Source organism: Purpureocillium takamizusanense, chromosome 7 (genome assembly GCF_022605165.1).
Source record: "Purpureocillium takamizusanense chromosome 7, complete sequence".
Taxonomy (NCBI): Eukaryota; Fungi; Ascomycota; class Sordariomycetes; order Hypocreales; family Ophiocordycipitaceae; genus Purpureocillium; species Purpureocillium takamizusanense.
The window spans coordinates 835,396-853,471 of record NC_063074.1 but is presented as its reverse complement, the minus strand read 5'-3'; the positions used below and the strand labels follow the sequence as shown (position 1 = coordinate 853,471).

General features: G+C 58.8%; 4 protein-coding genes across 4 annotated transcripts; 1 reads left to right on the top strand and 3 right to left on the bottom strand.

Moving 5' to 3' along the window:
• The first annotated feature begins 58 nt into the window (after window positions 1–58).
• RPB5 (DNA-directed RNA polymerases II 24 kDa polypeptide (RNA polymerase II subunit 5)) lies at window positions 59–1,889 on the top strand. Its single transcript, XM_047989071.1, has 3 exons — window positions 59–409; window positions 584–666; window positions 744–1,889. Exons 1-3 carry the CDS (start codon window positions 317–319, stop codon window positions 1,267–1,269), a joined length of 702 nt encoding a protein of 233 aa, XP_047845070.1. The 5' UTR covers window positions 59–316; the 3' UTR covers window positions 1,270–1,889.
• On the bottom strand, window positions 1,608–4,366 carry JDV02_007563 (uncharacterized protein). Its single transcript, XM_047989070.1, has 2 exons — window positions 3,446–4,366; window positions 1,608–3,344 (listed from the first exon to the last, which is right to left on the bottom strand). The coding sequence occupies exons 1-2, from the start codon at window positions 3,778–3,780 to the stop codon at window positions 2,183–2,185; spliced, it is 1,497 nt and encodes a 498-aa protein (XP_047845069.1). The 5' UTR covers window positions 3,781–4,366; the 3' UTR covers window positions 1,608–2,182.
• A 4,606-nt stretch (window positions 4,367–8,972) lies between these two features.
• Window positions 8,973–13,688, bottom strand: JDV02_007562 (uncharacterized protein). The gene is made up of 3 exons (XM_047989069.1): window positions 13,134–13,688; window positions 10,159–13,025; window positions 8,973–10,075 (listed from the first exon to the last, which is right to left on the bottom strand). The coding sequence occupies exons 1-3, from the start codon at window positions 13,302–13,304 to the stop codon at window positions 9,322–9,324; spliced, it is 3,792 nt and encodes a 1,263-aa protein (XP_047845068.1). The 5' UTR covers window positions 13,305–13,688; the 3' UTR covers window positions 8,973–9,321.
• Window positions 13,689–14,068: 380 nt separating this feature from the next.
• JDV02_007561 (uncharacterized protein) lies at window positions 14,069–16,905 on the bottom strand. Its single transcript, XM_047989068.1, has one exon. It carries the CDS (start codon window positions 15,578–15,580, stop codon window positions 14,369–14,371), a length of 1,212 nt encoding a protein of 403 aa, XP_047845067.1. The 5' UTR covers window positions 15,581–16,905; the 3' UTR covers window positions 14,069–14,368.
• Between the last annotated feature and the right edge of the window lie 1,171 nt (window positions 16,906–18,076).

Below are 18,076 nucleotides of genomic sequence, written 5' to 3'. Positions count from 1 at the left end.
TCCCGGCCGCCGAGTCACATGACCCCTCTGGCTGGGACTCTCCGGGGCGCTGCGGAAAAAAAAGACGGTGGGTCCCCCTGCCGCGCTGGGACGGAGGCTGATCGACCGCAACCGCGAAACGGCAAACAAATTTCGACGTCGTCCTTCCCTTTTCATCCCGCCCAGCTGCATCAACCACACCGGCACCGAACCCGCGAACCTCGGCGCGCGCGCACACGAATACACACGCACATACGCACATACTTCCTCTCTTCCTTCCTACCGACCAACCGACCAACCGCAGCGCCAGCGTCAGCGCCAGCGCCAGCGCCCAGCCATGGACGACTCGTTGCCCAACGACGCCAAGTCGAAGGAGGTGGTCAGGCTGTGGCGCGCCTGGAGGACGGTGCACGAGATGGTCGCCGATAGGGTATGTTGGATATCTCACTACGGTCACCCTTGGGGGATCGCCTCGGCGCGCGAGACCTGGCCCTCGACGTCATTATTGTTGTTGTCGTGCCGGTCTCGCGTGCGCGACGAGGGCCAAGACGGCTGCTCAGTCTAGGATAAAAGAAACCAGTACCTGATCTGACCTCGTCAACAGGAGTACGAGCTCGCAGAGGAGGAAGTCAACATCTCCCTAGACCGGTTTCGCGACGAGTACTGCAACCCGGACGGTTCCATCAAGTATGCCCACCCCATCTATCTGCTCGATCAAGCTCGGCGCGTCGCGTGCCAGAAGTGACTGACTGACATGACGGCAGCCGTGGCAAGCTTCAGTTCTCCGCCCGCCCCAGCGACTCGATGCTCCGCAAGAACACGCCCGCGCCCACGGCCGCCAACCCGGACCCTGTGCCCGACTGCGGCCCCGTCTGGGTCGAGTTCCTCACCGACAAGCAGTTCGGCGTCGCCCAGATCCGCCAGTTCGCCAAGCACACCATCACCAACAACTACAAGACGGGCATCATGGTCACCCACGTGCCCCTCTCCCCCGCCGCCCGCAAGTCTCTCGCCAGCGTCGAGAACCTCGCAAAGATTGAGTGCTTCCTCGAGGACGACCTGCTCGTCAACATCACCCACCATGAGCTCGTGCCCCGCCACGTCCTCCTCTCGCGCGAGGAAAAGGCCGCCCTGCTCAAGCGCTACCGCCTCAAGGAGACGCAGCTGCCCCGCCTGCTGCAGAAGGACCCCGTCGCGAGGTATCTCGGCCTCAAGCGCGGGCAGGTCGTCAAGATCATCCGCGTCAGCGAGACAGCTGGCCGCTATGCCAGCTACAGGCTCTGCGTGTAGCGAGCACCAGCACCGGGAGATGGAGGCCCTACTAGGTGACACGGCCGACTGCATTGCAGCGCTGCACCGAGATTCTGCAGCAACAACTGCTCGTTCGTTTGACTGGGAAACCCCCGCGGTCGCGGGCAAGGCGACTTGGGAACCAGTGAGGCAGATGGGCGAGGGTGGCGTCTTGATATGCATTTGAGGATAAGGAGCTGGCGTTCCGGGTATTATTCGCACTTTGTGGCCCCGCCTTGTATCATTGTTACGACAGGGGGAGAATAAGAACATATATAGTTGACCCGTGCACACTACTCAAGTCACATGGAACCAATCGTTTAGAGTAAAGAACAAATCGCCAATTGTGGCGGTGTATAGATGAAGATCTATCATCTTCATTATTCTACTGAGCATCCATCTACAGATCCACCTCATCATCATCACACCGAGCCTCTTTACATGTTTGCAGGCAAGCACCAAACAAACAGCCCGCCTGAGCCCGCCACCACGTCGTCAAGGCATTTCGCCGGGGTATATAGTAGATGTAAAGAAAATCCGAAGCCAACCCAATAATAGCTCGCCCGGGAGAGAAAGCCTTCATAACCCTCCCGACAGCCCGCATCCCCGTGGGTGTGTGGTTCCATGATCGCGCATGGCCACATACATCTCGGCTCGAGCATCCCAATCACTGCCTGGGCAACTGAGTAGAAGTAAAAGAGAGCCGCTTTGATATCCGAAACCAAGTCCGTGTGAACGCCCAGCTGATAATCCGGCATCTGAAAATTCAGGAAGGTAAGGGGCATTGCGAAGGTCGCGAGCCCTTTGGCATAATGTCGTCCCGATCCAAGGGTGTGAGCATATCCATATGATGCCCAGAGTTTTTGAAAGAGCCGCAAGTCGTCCTTGGGGAAGCGGATTGTGAGAACAGACTTTACTTGAGGAGGCCGCCAGGGTCCATCAATTCCATACCCTCGCTTTTGTGGCTACTTGTCGTGTTCGTTGAACGGCTCTGAGGAATCGGTTGCAGCTCCGTCTCATTCCTAGCTCTCATCTTCGATGATCGAGTATTGAGCGGGCTCAAGAGTCCTCCCAGGTCCTGCAGCAAGGCTGTGGAACCCCTGCGCACTCCTGAGGTCCCCGCAGGCACCGTAGCAGGAGGGGCAACGCGCGGCGAGCTCGGGTCGGGGGTAGACGATGTATAACTCCCTCTCCGATAGCTGCCACTGCTGCTGCCCACCGAGCTGTCCAGGAGCCCACCCACGTCCAAAAACGAGAGCCCGCTTCTCCCAGGCGTTGAATTGCTCTTGGCAAGGGGTTCGTGCTGCAGCAGTGACTCATCGCTGTGCATGGCGTGGCCCCGTTGCTTCGAGTGATTCCTCTCGGCCTGCGGAACCATCGGAGCTGGGGCAAAGTACTGGCCTTCGGTATGCATTGGGCGCTGCCGAAGCTCAGGATCGATGCTTAGCCCAACGTCCCTGACGAGGTCCTCATCACTGCCCCATTGTCGGTGAAACGTTGGTCGTCGAGGCCCGCTGGATCGATCGAACGAGTCAGCGGCCGAGTTGCGCCGGAACTTTTGTTTCTTCACACCACGGTCTCGCACAAACGAGCCGAGTACTAGAGCATTTGCAGCCGCGGTGGCAAAGATTAATTCCACCGAGGCCATCAGGGACCGAAACTGTTGCCGGCCCTGTTCCTCGAGCGTGCGGGGAATGCGGTAGATCGTGACGCCGACGACTGGGAGACTCAGGGAGAAGAGCAACACCAGTTGAATCTTCCTTTTGATGGACATTTGGCTTCGTAGAATAATCGGTATCGGAAAGAAGACAAGGAGGAGATCGGTGAATATGTTGCACGAGGCCATGGTGATGAGTTGAGCGTAGCCCTGTCGACAATGGCCACCTGGATCAGGTACCACTTGCCAGTAAAGTCGAAACGGCTGACATTCGGCCAAGTCGCTTATGATCACGACGATAAAGGTGACAAGCAAGATCCAGCGGATGGCAATAAGCGTCGTCTGGTGTGACCGCTCCCACGTTAAGCCGGTGAGCCTCCTCAGAAACTCCAAGATGGCTAGCTTGAGGATCCATAACCTGTAGTCTGTCAGTCATTGTCGTTCCACAAGAGGGCCAGCCCGTATCGCCCCGGCTGACGATTGCATATAGCCAACAAGGGGTGTATGCGATTCACGTACGTCGCAGCATAGAAGAAGCGGCTGGCCAAGACCAAACCACTGGCGACGGACTTCTGATGTATTTGGGTGTCGGTGAGATCCACGTTGGTAAAGTCGGCGTTGTTGGTTCCGAAAATGAGAATGAAATGAACGCAGGCCATGCGCATGATCAGCGGAATCAGCGCAAGAGCGGCGATTCTATCCTCGAGGAACAGCCTCTCCGTACGAATAAAGCGACCGGCTATCCGAAGCAGGATCATCAGAGCGCAGAACGATGTTGCCCACCAGCAGACAAGCAGCGTTGGCTTGTCGCGCCGGAAGGGCCACAGCTCCGGTGCATCTGAATAGATGGACATATTGTTAATGGTCGGCGGTGCCGGTCCACGCCCGCCGACCTCCGCAGAGGTTTCGACGAGCGAGGGGCGTTTCTATTGAGACGAGGGCGTCGAGTCGCAGTAGAGGAACGGGTCCGCAGCGAGAGGCCCCGACGGGCAGTTTGTCGAGAAACGGACTGCGCTGCGGCGGTCACTGGCGCGCCGAAGGCCTAATAAGACAACATGTGGCTGCAACCTGTTGTCGTCACCTCGGTGTCGTAATGCCTGTGGCGGGCGGAGGGGCGGGCGCATGGGTGCGCGGCGGTTGGCACGAATTGGTCGAGGGAGGCAAGCGGCCAACGCGGAAACAGACTGCGACGGTAGCGAGCAGTCGAAACGTCGTGCGTAGAGTTCCGGAGACGACAGTCGGTGCGTGCTCCAAAAGACGGTGGCGGAGGGTGGGATACAGGAAAGAGGAGGATGGAGAGAGGGCGGCGGAAGCGGAGGGTCCAGGACGACTGATATTGCGGAGGCGCAGGCCTTGACAAGCAGCTTGAGGCGACAACGGCCTGCGATCCAGTAACAGCCCAGCAATAGAAAGGAGCGGCGCCTGGCGTCAGACGGCCAGTAGCCAGTGGGAGGGCCGTGATAGCAGCGGACGCTTGCGCATGCCAACGCTGGGGCAGACAGGGCCGGCGCACTACTGACCGACGGCCATGGGGTGGGCGATGGTGACCCTCGATGAGCGGCTTCTGTGGCAGCGTCTCTTGGTCCTGGTCCTTGTGGGAGTGGGCGCACAGCGACTAGTTGGTTAGTAGTAGCGCCGGGGGGCTGCTGGTGAAGCAGGCATGGCAGGCCGAGGCCGACAAGCGGCGAAAACGACGCCACCACTTGGCGATAGGGATGCAAATGGGTGGAGGCGCCCTCCGACAATCTGGGAAATAACTTACCTGCTGGGGGGCTGCTCTAGTGCCTGCGCCGAGGGCTCCCGTACTCCGCAGGTACTCACGCGCCAGGCCAGGCCATGTGGCTCCCCCGAATATGGAGTACAATACTACAAAGTACGGGGGATCTTCTGGGGTTGCACTCTTTGTCGCCGCATCAAGGGGGCCAAGATGCACAACGCGCCAGCGTCCTTTCTGCCCGCCTCGTTTTGCGGCTATTTGCCGATTCTCACGCGGCAATGTCTCGGATGGGGAACCTTACTTGAGCCTGTGCGCGTCTGGCGTTGACGTTGCGCAGGCGCATCGTCTCGCTCCTCGCACTGCGGGCGGCGCAGCATGACAGACCCCTCGTGTGGCGAGTGCACCTCGCCGCCCGTTGTTGGTTGTGCATCTCTCATTCACTCCGACCTCCTCCGTCAGTGGCGGGGCTCCGCGGGTGGCACAATTTTGGACCTCGCAAGTTGTTGCAACGCGCAATGTTGGCGCCACGGCCGCTCTGCTGACTCGCAGTCGCTGTGGCTTGGCCCCGTTGATGCCGCCCGCCTCGCGCGCGGGCGAGTGACGAGCCATGTTGGGACAGTGGTCGCCCACCGTTCAAGTGAAGCCGGATAAGTGGCTTGTCGCAGTTGTGGCCGGCTCGCAGGGGAAACTGGGTCGCCAGAGGGCGTGGCGTACAATACCGGGAGCAAAGCAGCACCTGATTGCGAATGGCATACAAAGCATGGAGTGTGTCAACAGCAGACAGACGATACAAATGCCGAGCTTCTGGCTTGTGATGCCGTTCCGACCATTGACTGAAGGTGTCGACGTCGGGGCTGGTGTGTTGTTTTTCAATACATGCATCTCGAAGGGCGAAGCAAGTCGGGGCGTCATTCGACATGGTGTCTCAAATCGAACCGACACATCGGGACCCAGGCGAGACAGTGTAAGATGAGCCGAGACAGGCGAAGCAGCGGCAAGGGCTACAGACGCCCAAAGTCGTGAAGCTTGGATGCCATGACTGGATCACCCGCTGCCCTGCCGGCTTGCCCTGATATCTGTCTACCTTGACGGGCGGACACAGGCGCGGGTCACATTGTTGATGGAGCGTGGCGTGTAAATCTGGCTGGAGCCTGAAGACTGAGCGGGCGCAGTATTCATGCAGCAACGGCTGTTGCCGATCCAACAAAGCTCTTCCTCTCCTGCTTGGGATCCTTGGCCTTGTCAGGATCTGTGGCAGGTCGAGATGCTCGACGGCACGGCAGTCTGATGGGACATGTATAGACTACTGACGCGGATCATAGGTAGTTAGGGACGCCACCAAGCCTTGTTCTCTGCCGTTGCGCTTGATACGTCGTCGAAGTGGCCAGGCCAGTCTGCCAGGGATGCCAATTTGAGCGTGAGCCCGATAGTGTCGGGCCCCGACCCTCGAGGCCGATAGATTCGCGCAGCACAACGTCCAGAAACGATCCCATCCACCCCGCTTGTGAGCCCGAGTCAGTTGAGACAGATCACAGATTGGCATCTGGGCGCCTTCAGGCTGACATGAGGAATTGCTTGAGGGTGTCTGTTGGGCGATGCGCTCTACTGCTCCGGCGCTGCATAATACAATGGTCCAGTACAGTACGGGCTAGGTACCTCTGGACCAACGCATGGTGGGGCCTTCCGGAGAGGAGCGTGAGGTGGGAAGCTCAACGCGCCTTCTGGCACCAATGACTCTCCATGCAGGCAGGCAGCCGCACAAGCGTCGCGTGCCTTCACGCCGTGGGGGGCTGGCTGGCTCAGTGCTGGGCAACTGGAAGGACTTGTGCGGGAAGGGGTGAGGGTCGGTACAGGTCGCGACTTCCATGACCTTAGTATTACCATTGATGGCCACATCCCCTTTCATTGGAGCTAGTACAAAGTACCAACGTTGTAGCCCAGGCCTGCCCAGGGCAGTACTTGCCTTATTAGGCACATCTAGCAAGTCCATGAGCTACAGAGCGCCTTCCGCGCTCCGTCATCAATACAGGTAGGTAGAACATGCCTGGGCTCTCCCGCCATCGGCCTGGCTCAAGAAATTACGCGCAGGATCAGGACCAGGCAACTCATCTATCTACAGAAACCGAAACACCGTGTCGACTCAATACGAAGTCTGCGCCTGGCGCGACGAGAGCCTTGGCTTGCATGGGCGTTGCGGCATACGACCTTGGCTTGGCGGGAGCGCAGGTGGCAGGTTGCCATTCGTGCCACCGTGTGCGACCTTCCCCGCGGTTGCGCCCTGACGAGGTGCGCCGGGTGGGTGCGCCGCGGTGCTTCCTTCCCTGCCTTTGGTTGCTTGCATCTCCTCGCCAGTGTCGGCCTCTCCTGCCTTGGGCTGGAGCTGGTGCGGCCAATTGGGGTGCATCCTTTGTCGGGTGCAGGCGCGGGCGCTTGAGGTACAGGCCTGATACGCAAGGCCAGGTACGGACAAAAGGTAACTACAATTCACGTCCGTCTTATCACTTAAGTTCGCATATCACTTCGCATCGTCTGGTGTGCTTGTAGTACCCATCACTTGCACATCAAGGCTCCATCCTCTCTGCGCTTCCACTCTCGTCGCAGCACCTGCACTTGCACTGCACTGTGGCCCGCCAAACAGCCAGCGCTCAACACCCACTCGAGACCATTGGAGGTCTCGCTCATCCGCCACCTCGTCTGCGCAAAAGTGCCGTGCAAAGGTTCAATCACGGGGGCGCCTCTCGTTGTCGATCTTGATTGTTGGTACTAAATGTTCTGAAGCGGCCTACGTATACTATACGTTGCGTGTCTCTCGGCAGCGCCCGCACCGCATTCGAGCTCGAGTATCGCACGCGTGCAACGTCATTGCGACGGCCGCCGCCCCGACCGCGTCGCACAGCGTGTCGCAGGGGCGGCTACTATTGATATCATTCTGTGTCTGCCCAGATGACAGCGGTGAGGGGGAGGAATGTGATCAAGCTTTCGGTCGCAGGCGGCGCGGTGTCTGTATCTAACCTGAAGATCTCCTGCCCCCGTCTGCAAAACATCATTCAGCACCAGGCCCCCCTCATCAAGCTGGTCACCGACTGGATCATCGAAGCGCATCCGCTTCTCCCCGTCCAGCACCCCGCGGTCTAGTCCTTTGGCTCCAGCTGTCGCTACGTATCCACCCTCTCCAATGCTGACCCCTGCCTTCCTCCCCAGGCGCGACCCGCCTCCGTCCGAGGACTTGCACTTCCCCGTCACCGAAGGATCCACTGTGCCGTGTCGGTCCCGGCAGGCTGGGTTGCAGCCCCTCCATGCGTCGTGCAAGCGACGACGAGAGGCAAAAGTCCCCAGCCCGAGCCAACCAGAATCCGTCACGGAGCGATTCGACAATTCGTCGTCGGTCGAGTACTGTACTACACTGTACTGTACTGCACCGGCGGCTGTGCTGACCAGCCTTCACGGCAGCGCGGGGTGGCAGTTGCATCACAAAGTCGACACTGCTCAGGACCAACAACCCAGTGGGCGCGCCTGGGGGCCAGCCGTTGGTGCTTTGATAGCGGTGGTGGTGTCATGCAGCTTTGATGAAAGCCAGCTCCCGTGTGCGGTTGCCCCACAATTGGCATGGTAAGGTAGGCATGGTCCAGGTCACTAATCAAGCATGATCACGCCGCCCGCTTGACTCCCAAATGCGCAGGATTTTAAAGCTCTCGGAAAGCTTCTTCCTTGGCTCTCGCAAGCAGGGAAGCCTGCCGCGTTCGCCTTTTTCGTGGCCCGCAACAGAGGCAATTAGCCAGGGAGGGGAGGGGAGGGAGTTGTGTATGATTGCGCCCCCAGGCTGTATTTCGAGGGCGACGAGCGAACTTCCCAGGACTGGGCCTGCTGGCCCAACGTTAGGCGGACATGGACCCAGATAAGAGATTTTGGTGCGTTCATATTGTGACATGCCTGGCTGGCTGAATACAAATAACAATGTCATGACGCCAACGTTGCATTTTATTCAAGTCAGCCTTCCCGTCCTCGACGGGAAGAACGTGCCGACCACGCACACCGCCCCTGGATCTTTGCCCAGAACACCCCAAGGAATGACATGCATTGCCCGTCAGGGATCATCGGGGGGGTCAGCTGCATAGGCGCCGCGAAGGGGTCCGCATGCAGAGACTAATCAGATTTTACTGCTACGGATGGAGTCCGAACTTGTCCGGCTGGTGGCAGGAAGGCAACGTGCTTTGGGCATCCGCCGTCGTTTGATAACAACGTGCTCATCCACAGAGCGGTCCGTCTACGCAAGTATGGGATAGTAGTCGCAGGCGCGCATTGACAAACAGATGGATACATATACAATATATCGAGTGTGATCCATGCATCGTCCGGGCGATCTCGTCCGAACCGATGGTGCATGACGAACAGACCAGCAGCGCTTGTAAATGATAAACGGGCCACTCGGTCGGGTTCCAAGGCAACCGATCGATGCCCGTTCGACGTGTGTGCGTGCGTGCGTGCATTTCCCTTCTTCATGCGAAGGTGTTTTGATTCCCCCCCAACGCTTTCATCAGGCGCATTGATCGCATTGCTGTTTGTTATTACGCTTTGTATTAGAGGCGGGCTCTCAACGAGCGCGCTGTTCAAGGTTTGTTTGCCTGCGCGCCCCCGTCCATCTCTTGCGTACTAGTTAGTTAGTTAGTAGCAGCGGCGCTCATGCCAAACGCAGCTCCTGGACGACGGCTCGGATCAGTGCCTTGTCTGCCTTTGCCCAGTCCACACCGGTCAACGGAGAGCTCACGGCAGGCCCGTCCGCCTCCTCCGGGACGTTGATGCCTCCCGTCAGGGCCCACAGCTCGTCGACCACGACGCTGCGCACCCGCGGCCAGGGATGGGACAGCAGCGCCCCGAGTCGCCTGCGCGCCTCCTGCACGGCAGAGCCGTTGCCACCACTACTAGCACCACCTTCACCAGCGTCGCTGACGCTCATGGATGCCACACCTCCGTAGACCTTGACGCAGGCCACGATCTTCCGGACGTTTCCGGATTTGTAGCCGGCCTTTTGGGTCTGCAGGCATAGGGCGCGGAGGTCCACGTGCCGGCACCGCTGGAAGAGGCCGCAGCTGAAGAGAAACGCAATGATCTCGAGTGTCGGCACGATGACACGATCCTCGCCCTGCCGCTCGCGCAGGTTATGCATGAGCGCGGTGCACACAAGGCTGAGCCTGGCGTTCGATGGCCCCTCACAAAACGCCGTCAGCGCGGCGCGGCTGGCGATGACTAGGTCGTCGTTGCCTGTATCTGCCGACGTCACGTAGCCGGCAAGGAGCTCGTCCATCCAAACACCGGCGTCTGCCCAGGCCGGGTGACCGAGCCAGGGGTGCATGCAGTCAGGCGCGATGAGGTTTAGCAGCTCTTCGAAATAGCCTTTGGACGAGAAGCCGAGGGCTTCGAATCGCTTGGCGTGTCTGAACGTGTTGCGTAAGATATCGTTAGCTAGACATAGACACGCACAATATCAATCCATTGATCAGGGTGCGTCACTACTCACTCTCGTTTCAGTGTCAAAGCAATTGCTGATCTGGCCACAGGCCGGACACGGTCCAGTTTCTCGGCCGCGAGGCGCAATGTGCTGTGGAGGAGCGCATTGATGGAATCTTGAACCCAGCCCTGTCGGCCGACGCGCTCGTCGCCGAGGTCTTGCCAAAGAGCTCGCACCGCCCTCAGGGCCTGAACTCTCACATGGGAGCCTACGTCGCCCCGTGCATTCGTGGTGTAGTCGTCCAGCCCATCTTTCAGGTGTCCCAAAAACGTCAGAGGCTTTGACTTGAGAATGTTGCTTAGTATCAGGCTCTGCAGGATAGCGCTTCTGGTGTCAACGTCCGTGTCTGATCTCCACCGCTCGCGGAGTGCTTCGCAGGCCACGTCGTCGGTCATCTCCGCCCCGTCAGGATTATCCAGGGCTGCTAATGGTTGCGCCAGCGCAAGGGCCTGGAGATAGCCAATGCCAGTTGCCACTGTCCGACTTGTTGGCTTACTCCTGACAATGGTAGCCCAGTCGCTCAACAAATTGATGCGATCTTTCGGGGAAGAGAATATGAGCAGAACTAACGCAGCTGTCGAAGCTGGTTCAATAGCCTCTGGTTCACGTCTGCTCAACCACGCGGGGATAATTGCACGCAATTTGGATATGAGGGCGTCGGTAACCGTGTTTGCAGGGCGGCCTTCGTCCAACGCGGTGACGAGCTTCAGATAGCCCCCTTGGCGTGCCGAGAGGGTGTCGCGCCCCTTCTGCAAGATAAAGTCCCGTATGCCAGGCAGCAGAGTAGCCTGGAGGGCAGGCACCGCGGCTACAACGACCTGGCTCGCAGCTTCAGCGATCAGTTCAGGCTTGCGGTATTTGACCGCAGCACAGTCTTCCAGGATCTTGGAAACGTTTGACAAGATCTCTTGGGACAGCGCCGAGCTGAGCGAGGCGCCCTCTAGTCCCTGATCTCTGGCGATGCTGACAGCAGCGGGGATCTGATCGATAACTGAGGCTAAGCAGAGTAAGAGGCCATGCCGCTCCTCAACCTGTCTCTTCACTAGCGTTTCGATCCTCCGCGACACGAGCCGCACGGAATCGTGGAATCGAGATAGTCCAGCTTCTGGGCTCGATCGTGCCAGTTCAGCGGTGAGAACACCAAATGCGGAACCTGCAACTCGCCGTGAAGGCGCGTCTATGTCTCCAATGCCCCGCCAACCCAGGATCCCGTCTGTTAGGGCCTCTCCGTACTTGGGCGATAGCTTAGTGGCGTTGGTTGCGACCTCCTCGATAGCTCGAGACCTCCGCGCAACCGCATGGTAGTCAACGGTTTGAACCACGGCGATTCCCTGGTCCACTGTGTCCGGATGTCGGCCGATGAGCTCTTGCAAGGCCGCCGAGGCACCCCGGCGAATGTTCCCGGCCGGGTCTAGCGCCGCCGTCGTGACGAGCTCCGTCCCGAGCACCTGTAGGACAGAGTCCTCGGGAGGATGTGCCTTGGCGGCAAAGACCGACTTCGTGGTGACAGCGAGGAGCTCTTGGGTCGAGTAGCGGCGGGCGATGGCCCAGACTCCAAAACAAGCGGCATCCCTGACGTTAGCCCCGACACTGCCACCAGACGTGCTGCGTTGCTCGAACGACAAGCCGAGCAGCAGCGCATGGATGATATCTGAGAGCTGTGTAGCAGGAGGCGACCGCCTGTATAGGAGGTGCGATAGCGTGAGCATCAAGCCGTGCCACTCGAGGCTGTTCACGGCCGACAGATCTCGACTTGGTTTGACCCCCGAGCCGCCGACAGGTTTGGTCCAGAGGACGTTCTTATTCAAAGATTCAAGGACAGCCTCGACGACCTGCGACGCCATTTCTGGATCTAGCTTCAAGGTAATAACACTGAGCGCCTTACTGGCAGCCAATCTCACCGGCGTATCGCTGTCTGACAGGTTCTCCAGTAAGTAGCCGATGGTCGTCTCGGTCAGTTCGGTACTGGTCGCGTCCTGCGGTGTTTTCCGCAGGAGAGATACTATGACAGACCGTATGACCTTGAGGATCATCTTTCGAACAACTGCCAACGGTAGGAGCATCTTCGAGAGCTCCGAATCTCCAGTCGTGATGCCGTAAACAGTGTCGAATATGGAGGGGAGCGACCTGTCAAGGTCTGATGTTTCCGCAGAGGCGCGCAACAAGCCAGCGAGAAAGGAGAGTACGCCAAGATAGAGATGCATGCTCTCCAAAGACCCATGCTTCGGCGAGCGAAGCGAGGTCAAAGCCCAGTGAACCAAGCTATCCAAGACGCCTAGCTGCTGCATGTCCCGGCGCATCGCGACGCGCACAAGCAACGCTTTGGCTGCATCCTTCTCCTTCCCCGGATTGGCAAGGTACTTGATGGCTAGCGGGATGACCCGCATAGTGATGCCCGGGAGCGCCTCTGGCCACTTGAATCCCGGAATCTCAGGGAGCGCCGCATCCTCGACGTCCATGGAGGAAATTGTGGCAAGGTCGAATGGCGCCAGCAGTTGATGTGACAGCCACAGCAGCACGATGTATCTCTGCTCCCACTGCCACTCTTTCCTGGTGTCGACAGCATCGCCGCCGTCTCGCGCTGTGGCCGCATGCTCCTCCGCATCCTCGATGGCAGACAGCAGATCCTCAAGGTATCTGGTCTCGGCATTGAGGAACCGCACGATGACCTTCTCGCCGCGCACCTTGCAAAAAGTGTACAAGATACGGCAGATTGCGAAGTCGAGCGGCGCAAGAAATTGCGACTTGTCGCCCCGGCGAGGCCCTTGGTTGCGAGCCGCCTGGATGGACTCTAGGTACGCATCGGCGAGGAAGGGGATCCATTTGGGCAGATGGGGGTCGAGCAGCTGAGGCAGCTCCTGGAACATGTCAAGAATCTGTAGGGGTCGATGCATCAGCAACAGCGCCGACTAAGACGCGGGGGGGGGCTCGCGATGGTCGAAGCGTGTGGCTAACGGTAGATAAGGGACAGAGAGAGGGCTTACCGAGGTGACGGCGCTCAGAGTCTCGCGCGTTCGCACATGGGAGCGCACCCGCACACCTCCGCGGCCGTCTGACTTGCGCGGTAGTGAGGCGATGGCGCGGTCGAGGTCGGCGAGGAGGTCACCCGACATCTTTTGGAGCTTGACATCGAGCTCCGCGTCAGGGGCGTCCATGGCGGCTGCGAATCAGTCTTGTCTTCTGGAGGCCCTATTGCTGACACCGAGTTCGTGGTACTTTCGTTGCTTGGGCGGCTTTTGTTCCGCCACTGACGTTCTAGAGCAGATTCCACCAAGTGCTCGCCGCTGCTAGACGTTGCGCAAGCAGCGTCCGGAATAAAGACGCTGGATGCGTCGGGCAGCTCGCGTCTCAACCCCTCGTTCGCACGTAGCAGGCAAAAAAAAAAAAAACGAGGAGACCCGTCGCAGGTCAAAGGCAGTGTCCACTGTGCAAATGATTCCGCTTCATGCAGCATCCCAGCGTCTGAGCAATGAGAGTGTGACGCTACTTACCGCCGACCGTGGCGAATCATTACGGCTTCGTGAGTCGTGAGGTTGGTGAGTGTGGGTGATGCTGGTGAGGTGGTGGAGCTGCCAGAATCTCCTTGGCTCGTCAGTGGACGGACACACGTGCCGGGTAGCTGAACAATCCCGCGATACCACAATGCAGCACCGCGTAGACCACGAAACTGTTCACGCTTGGGTTGCGCAGACTGTGCTGTTGGAGATCGCCTCACGGAAGCTGTCACGCGTATAGGTGTTCAATTTCTGGCAAACCTGTTTTCTTCGGAGATGGCGGCCTGTACTTCACAGACGGGTTACGATGGTGAACACGATAGCAGACTGGCTGCCTTCGCAAGCATTGCGATAACTAATGTTACGACATAATTGGTCACATCAGGACAAAGAGACCACGAAAGCACAGGTTCTGACGCTGTTTTATTCAACGTTCCCAACTCTCCAAAACTACCACTCTGATATATGTAGTTTCATGTTCTCTTCCTCGATATGTACCATCATCAGCGTGACTTAAGACATTAGAGAGACAAGTAGTAAGTGGGAGTTGCGGATGCCGAATGCGCCGCACTCGCCGATTGAGGGGGGCCGTGAAGATTCTCGACTGCTCGGTGTCGAGGTCGTTGTTGTAAAATATGTGCTCGAAATAATAAATATTGTCTCTTTCGACAAGTTCGTCTGTCCGTCAAAGGCCGGATCCTTAGCCCAAGGTGTTTTGCGGGAGATTATTGGCTGACGGCGATGGCGGCCACGAGCGCGTCAAGAGCGCTGCTCTGCGACGGGCCTGTGTGGGCCACAAAGGGCCCTGGCCAGGACGCGCCCAACTTCCCATCGTCCCGGTCGTGGTCCCAAATGAAGTCGGCGTTTCGCATGATGAAGTCGGAGAACTCTGTGTCCGGCGCCACCGCGTGAAGGTATCGAAGGTTGCGAATAAAAACACCCTTGAACTGTTGACCGTCCTTGCCGCAGTTGCCGTCCCTCAGCTCACACTTGTCCGTCTCGACGAGAATGCCCTGCTCGTTTTGGAGCGCTTGAATGGCCGCCTTGGCGATGGGCATCGCCTTCTCAACGTATTGAATGTCCCCGGTAGCCATGCTGAGCTCGGCCAGGCCGCCGAGTATGACGCCTTGGTTGTACGACCAAGTTTGCAGACCATTATTCTTGCAGTTGCTGTCGAGGCCGTCGTTGATGAGGCTGTTTTCATTGATCATGCCGCTTCTCTCAAACCACTGCCACTGGGATTTCGCGATGCTGAGATATTCCTTTCTCTTTTTCTCTTCTGAGACGCGATTGGCGAGCGAAGCGGCCACCGAGAGATAGAGCTCGTTGGCGATGGCGTTGACGTACTTGCGGTCCTTGCTCCAGAAGATGCCGCCGCCGCAGGGAGTGCCGATGCCTGTCTTCATATCTTTGAAGATGTCGACTGCCGCGTCCAAATAGCCCTGGTCTCCAGCCGCGTCGTATGCGCGTATCAACGCCAGAGCCCACCAGCCCTCGTCATCGTAGTACTCGTTGAGGAAGTTTTGGAAGCCGCGCTTGCCGAGGAACTCGCGCTTAGCCATACAGCCTTTACCTGCATCTAGACAGTACACGGAGGAGACCATGCCATTTTTCGCAATAGACTTGGTTGTCTTCACATCTGTTTTTTGCGCCTGGTTAAAGGTGTTGCGCATATATCCGCCGACGTTGAGTTCGTTAGCGTCGTTACGGCTCAGTTTGGCGAACTCGGCGATGGTTGTGAGAACGTTGGCGCTGTTCCACCAAGCGTTGTCCCAGATGCCCGTCTCGACGTTGTAGAAGTCAAGGTTCAGTGACTCAATAGCTTGAGAGGCGCGAGCAGCGTATGTTTCGGGGTCGGCGGCGTCAACTCTAGGCGCGAAGGCGCAGAGCGCCGCGGTTAAGGCTGCTTGCCAGCTAGTGCTGCTACTGGGTAACATGTTGACGACTTATTATGGCCGAAGCAGGTCAAAGTCTTGCAAAGCAAGGAGCGTCGAAGAGCTTGACACAAGAGAGGGGAGGAGGGTGAATCCGTTGTGGCTGGGTGTCGAGCGGCGGCGGGCAAGAGTGCTTAAAAGCCGAAGCTGTATGTTTAGACCGGCAACAAGTCCCACGCACGTAGTAGTAGTTGCACTGTAAATATCAAAACATGAGAGGGGAATGATGATGTGAATCAGGTGGATCATCAAAGGTCAGACAAAGGAAGCACGGGCAGGCGGGCGAGGGCACGAGTACCCGCTTGTGGAAGGGCAGAGCAGGCAGGCAGGCAGGGCAGGATGAGCGACGTCGTCTGGCCGGACTGAATGTGACCTGGGTCCGGGGCAAGGTCAAGCATCGACCACGTTGAGCGGCATAGCCATGGTGGCCATGGCACGACATGGTTGAGGGGGGATGGGAGGAGACGTGTCGATGCACCACCGCACCAGCCGGGCAACGTGATCAAGGAGGGACGCAGAGGGAGGCAACGGGTGATGGCATGGCGGACGAGTGCAGCAACACACACACACACACACACACAACATTCGTGGAGCTTTGCTTGCCTCAGGTGAGCCCTTGGAGCCCTTGAAAGCCGCGAACTTGGCAGCTGACCGGCTCGGGTCGAGTGACGCCGATGTCGACTGATAAGCAGAACAAGAGACAGAGAGAGAGAGAGAGCGAGACCCCTTTCCAGCAGGGCCAACTGAGGTCGGCAGACGGCGGAGCCAAGTGCAAAGGCACAGCCGGCGCCTGCGGCTGTGGCGACGGCCCCGAAGTAGGTATCGGGGGTTCCGTCAGCCTCCTGTGTCGTGAGAAGATGCCTCACGACCCGCTGGCCGGGCTTTGCTGGACGGGAGCGGCTGCATCGTGATACACGCTTGTTGTTCCTGGAGCCAGGGAGGGTCGCAGGCTCGCAGATGGTCCGCCCACCCCGGGGGGTGACTGACGGCAGACAAGGAACTGCATGCCCAGCCACGGCCGTGAGCACGGCGACTGTTCGCGAGGCAATCTGTGCCCGCTTCAAGACTCGTCATTTTTAGTAGCACCGTCATGCATACAGAAAGCCCGAAGCACCTCCTGTTGTGATAATTGGAGGCACCGAGGCGCAATGGCTTCGGTGCCATGCCATCGTGGAGCGTCTGGGACCCCGTGGAGCAGTCGCCCGAGCAAGCCGAGCAAGCAAGGCAGTTCGCGCCCGCGAGATTGAGCAAGGGCGGGCGTCTAAGCAAGAAAACGCCGCGGCAAAGCTACCTAGCAGGCTTCCAGTCGGGACGGAGCGCGACGCTGGACGGTCTCAGCCTCTGCAAACGTGTTTCAGCGAGAGATTGCGCTCTCCATGCGGAGCTCCGGACGTGTGGTGTCAGTGTCAGCTTCGCTAGCCTGGAGGCGCTTTCCTGTCTGCCAGTGGCCCTATGGCGCCTGGCTGCCCCCACATACAGCCGATCAGTCCAGCCCTGGATGTACCCTACCTTAGTACGTACCACGACTTCGAGCTGGTACCTAAAGTTGTACAAGATAGCGCATAGGTAGGATGGTAGGCACGGAAGACAGCGGCAGGTATAACGGCAGATACTTGCGCCGGACGGCATCGATACATGAGGTGGACGGATTTTTAATCATTTTTTGGCAGCAAGCACTGAGGTGCTTGCCAGCGCACACAGGCATCGATGACGGCAGCTCCCAGGGCAGGCGCAACTCACCGCACTTTTTGGGCGATCCCTGGGCCCGTGATTGGGTGCGACCGACGCCCAGGCACGCGCCTCCCGCTCGCCCCGGCGACTAACAGTCAATCATCATTAATCCTCCATCGGCGGCTCTGTCAACAACGCTCGCTGGGCGATCATAACGAGAGCGGATAACAACAGGGCTCATCACTGCCGGACAGGCCATGCTACACCATGCTCGGCCCTGTGCCATCTATGAATACGAACAGCCCACACCCGGACCCGTTGCTCGAGAGCGTCACGGCCGAGTCGGCATACATCCCACTCGCCGCCCGTTGATACGGCGCGTGTTGTGTCACGGCGGGGGAGGCACGTCAATCGGCAGCCGACAGAGGCCCACGACGAGCAGTCAGTCGCACAGCCGGCGTCCACGAGCCACAGAGGATACGTTCGTTGTTGTGCCCCGGGCTTTGTGCTTCGCGGGGTGGCCATGAACGCTCACGGGACACGAGCACTCTGCTGGCTGGACACCAACAACACGCAGCCTGTGCGACACTCTAGCGTCATTGTGCACCGGCAGCGAGCTGTGACCTCGTGCGTGCCCGTGCCTCCTCACCTTGTCAGACTTTTCCGACATGCCTACGATGCCAAGAGCGACCATGACAACGGCGAAACAGTCGCAATCCGTTAGGCCGAGAGGCGACTTTGGGAGGAGGGCAGGAAGAAGAAAAAGAATCATCTTCCACGCGCGGGGTCCGACTCACTTGCTTGGCAAGGCGGCGCACAGACGGGGTG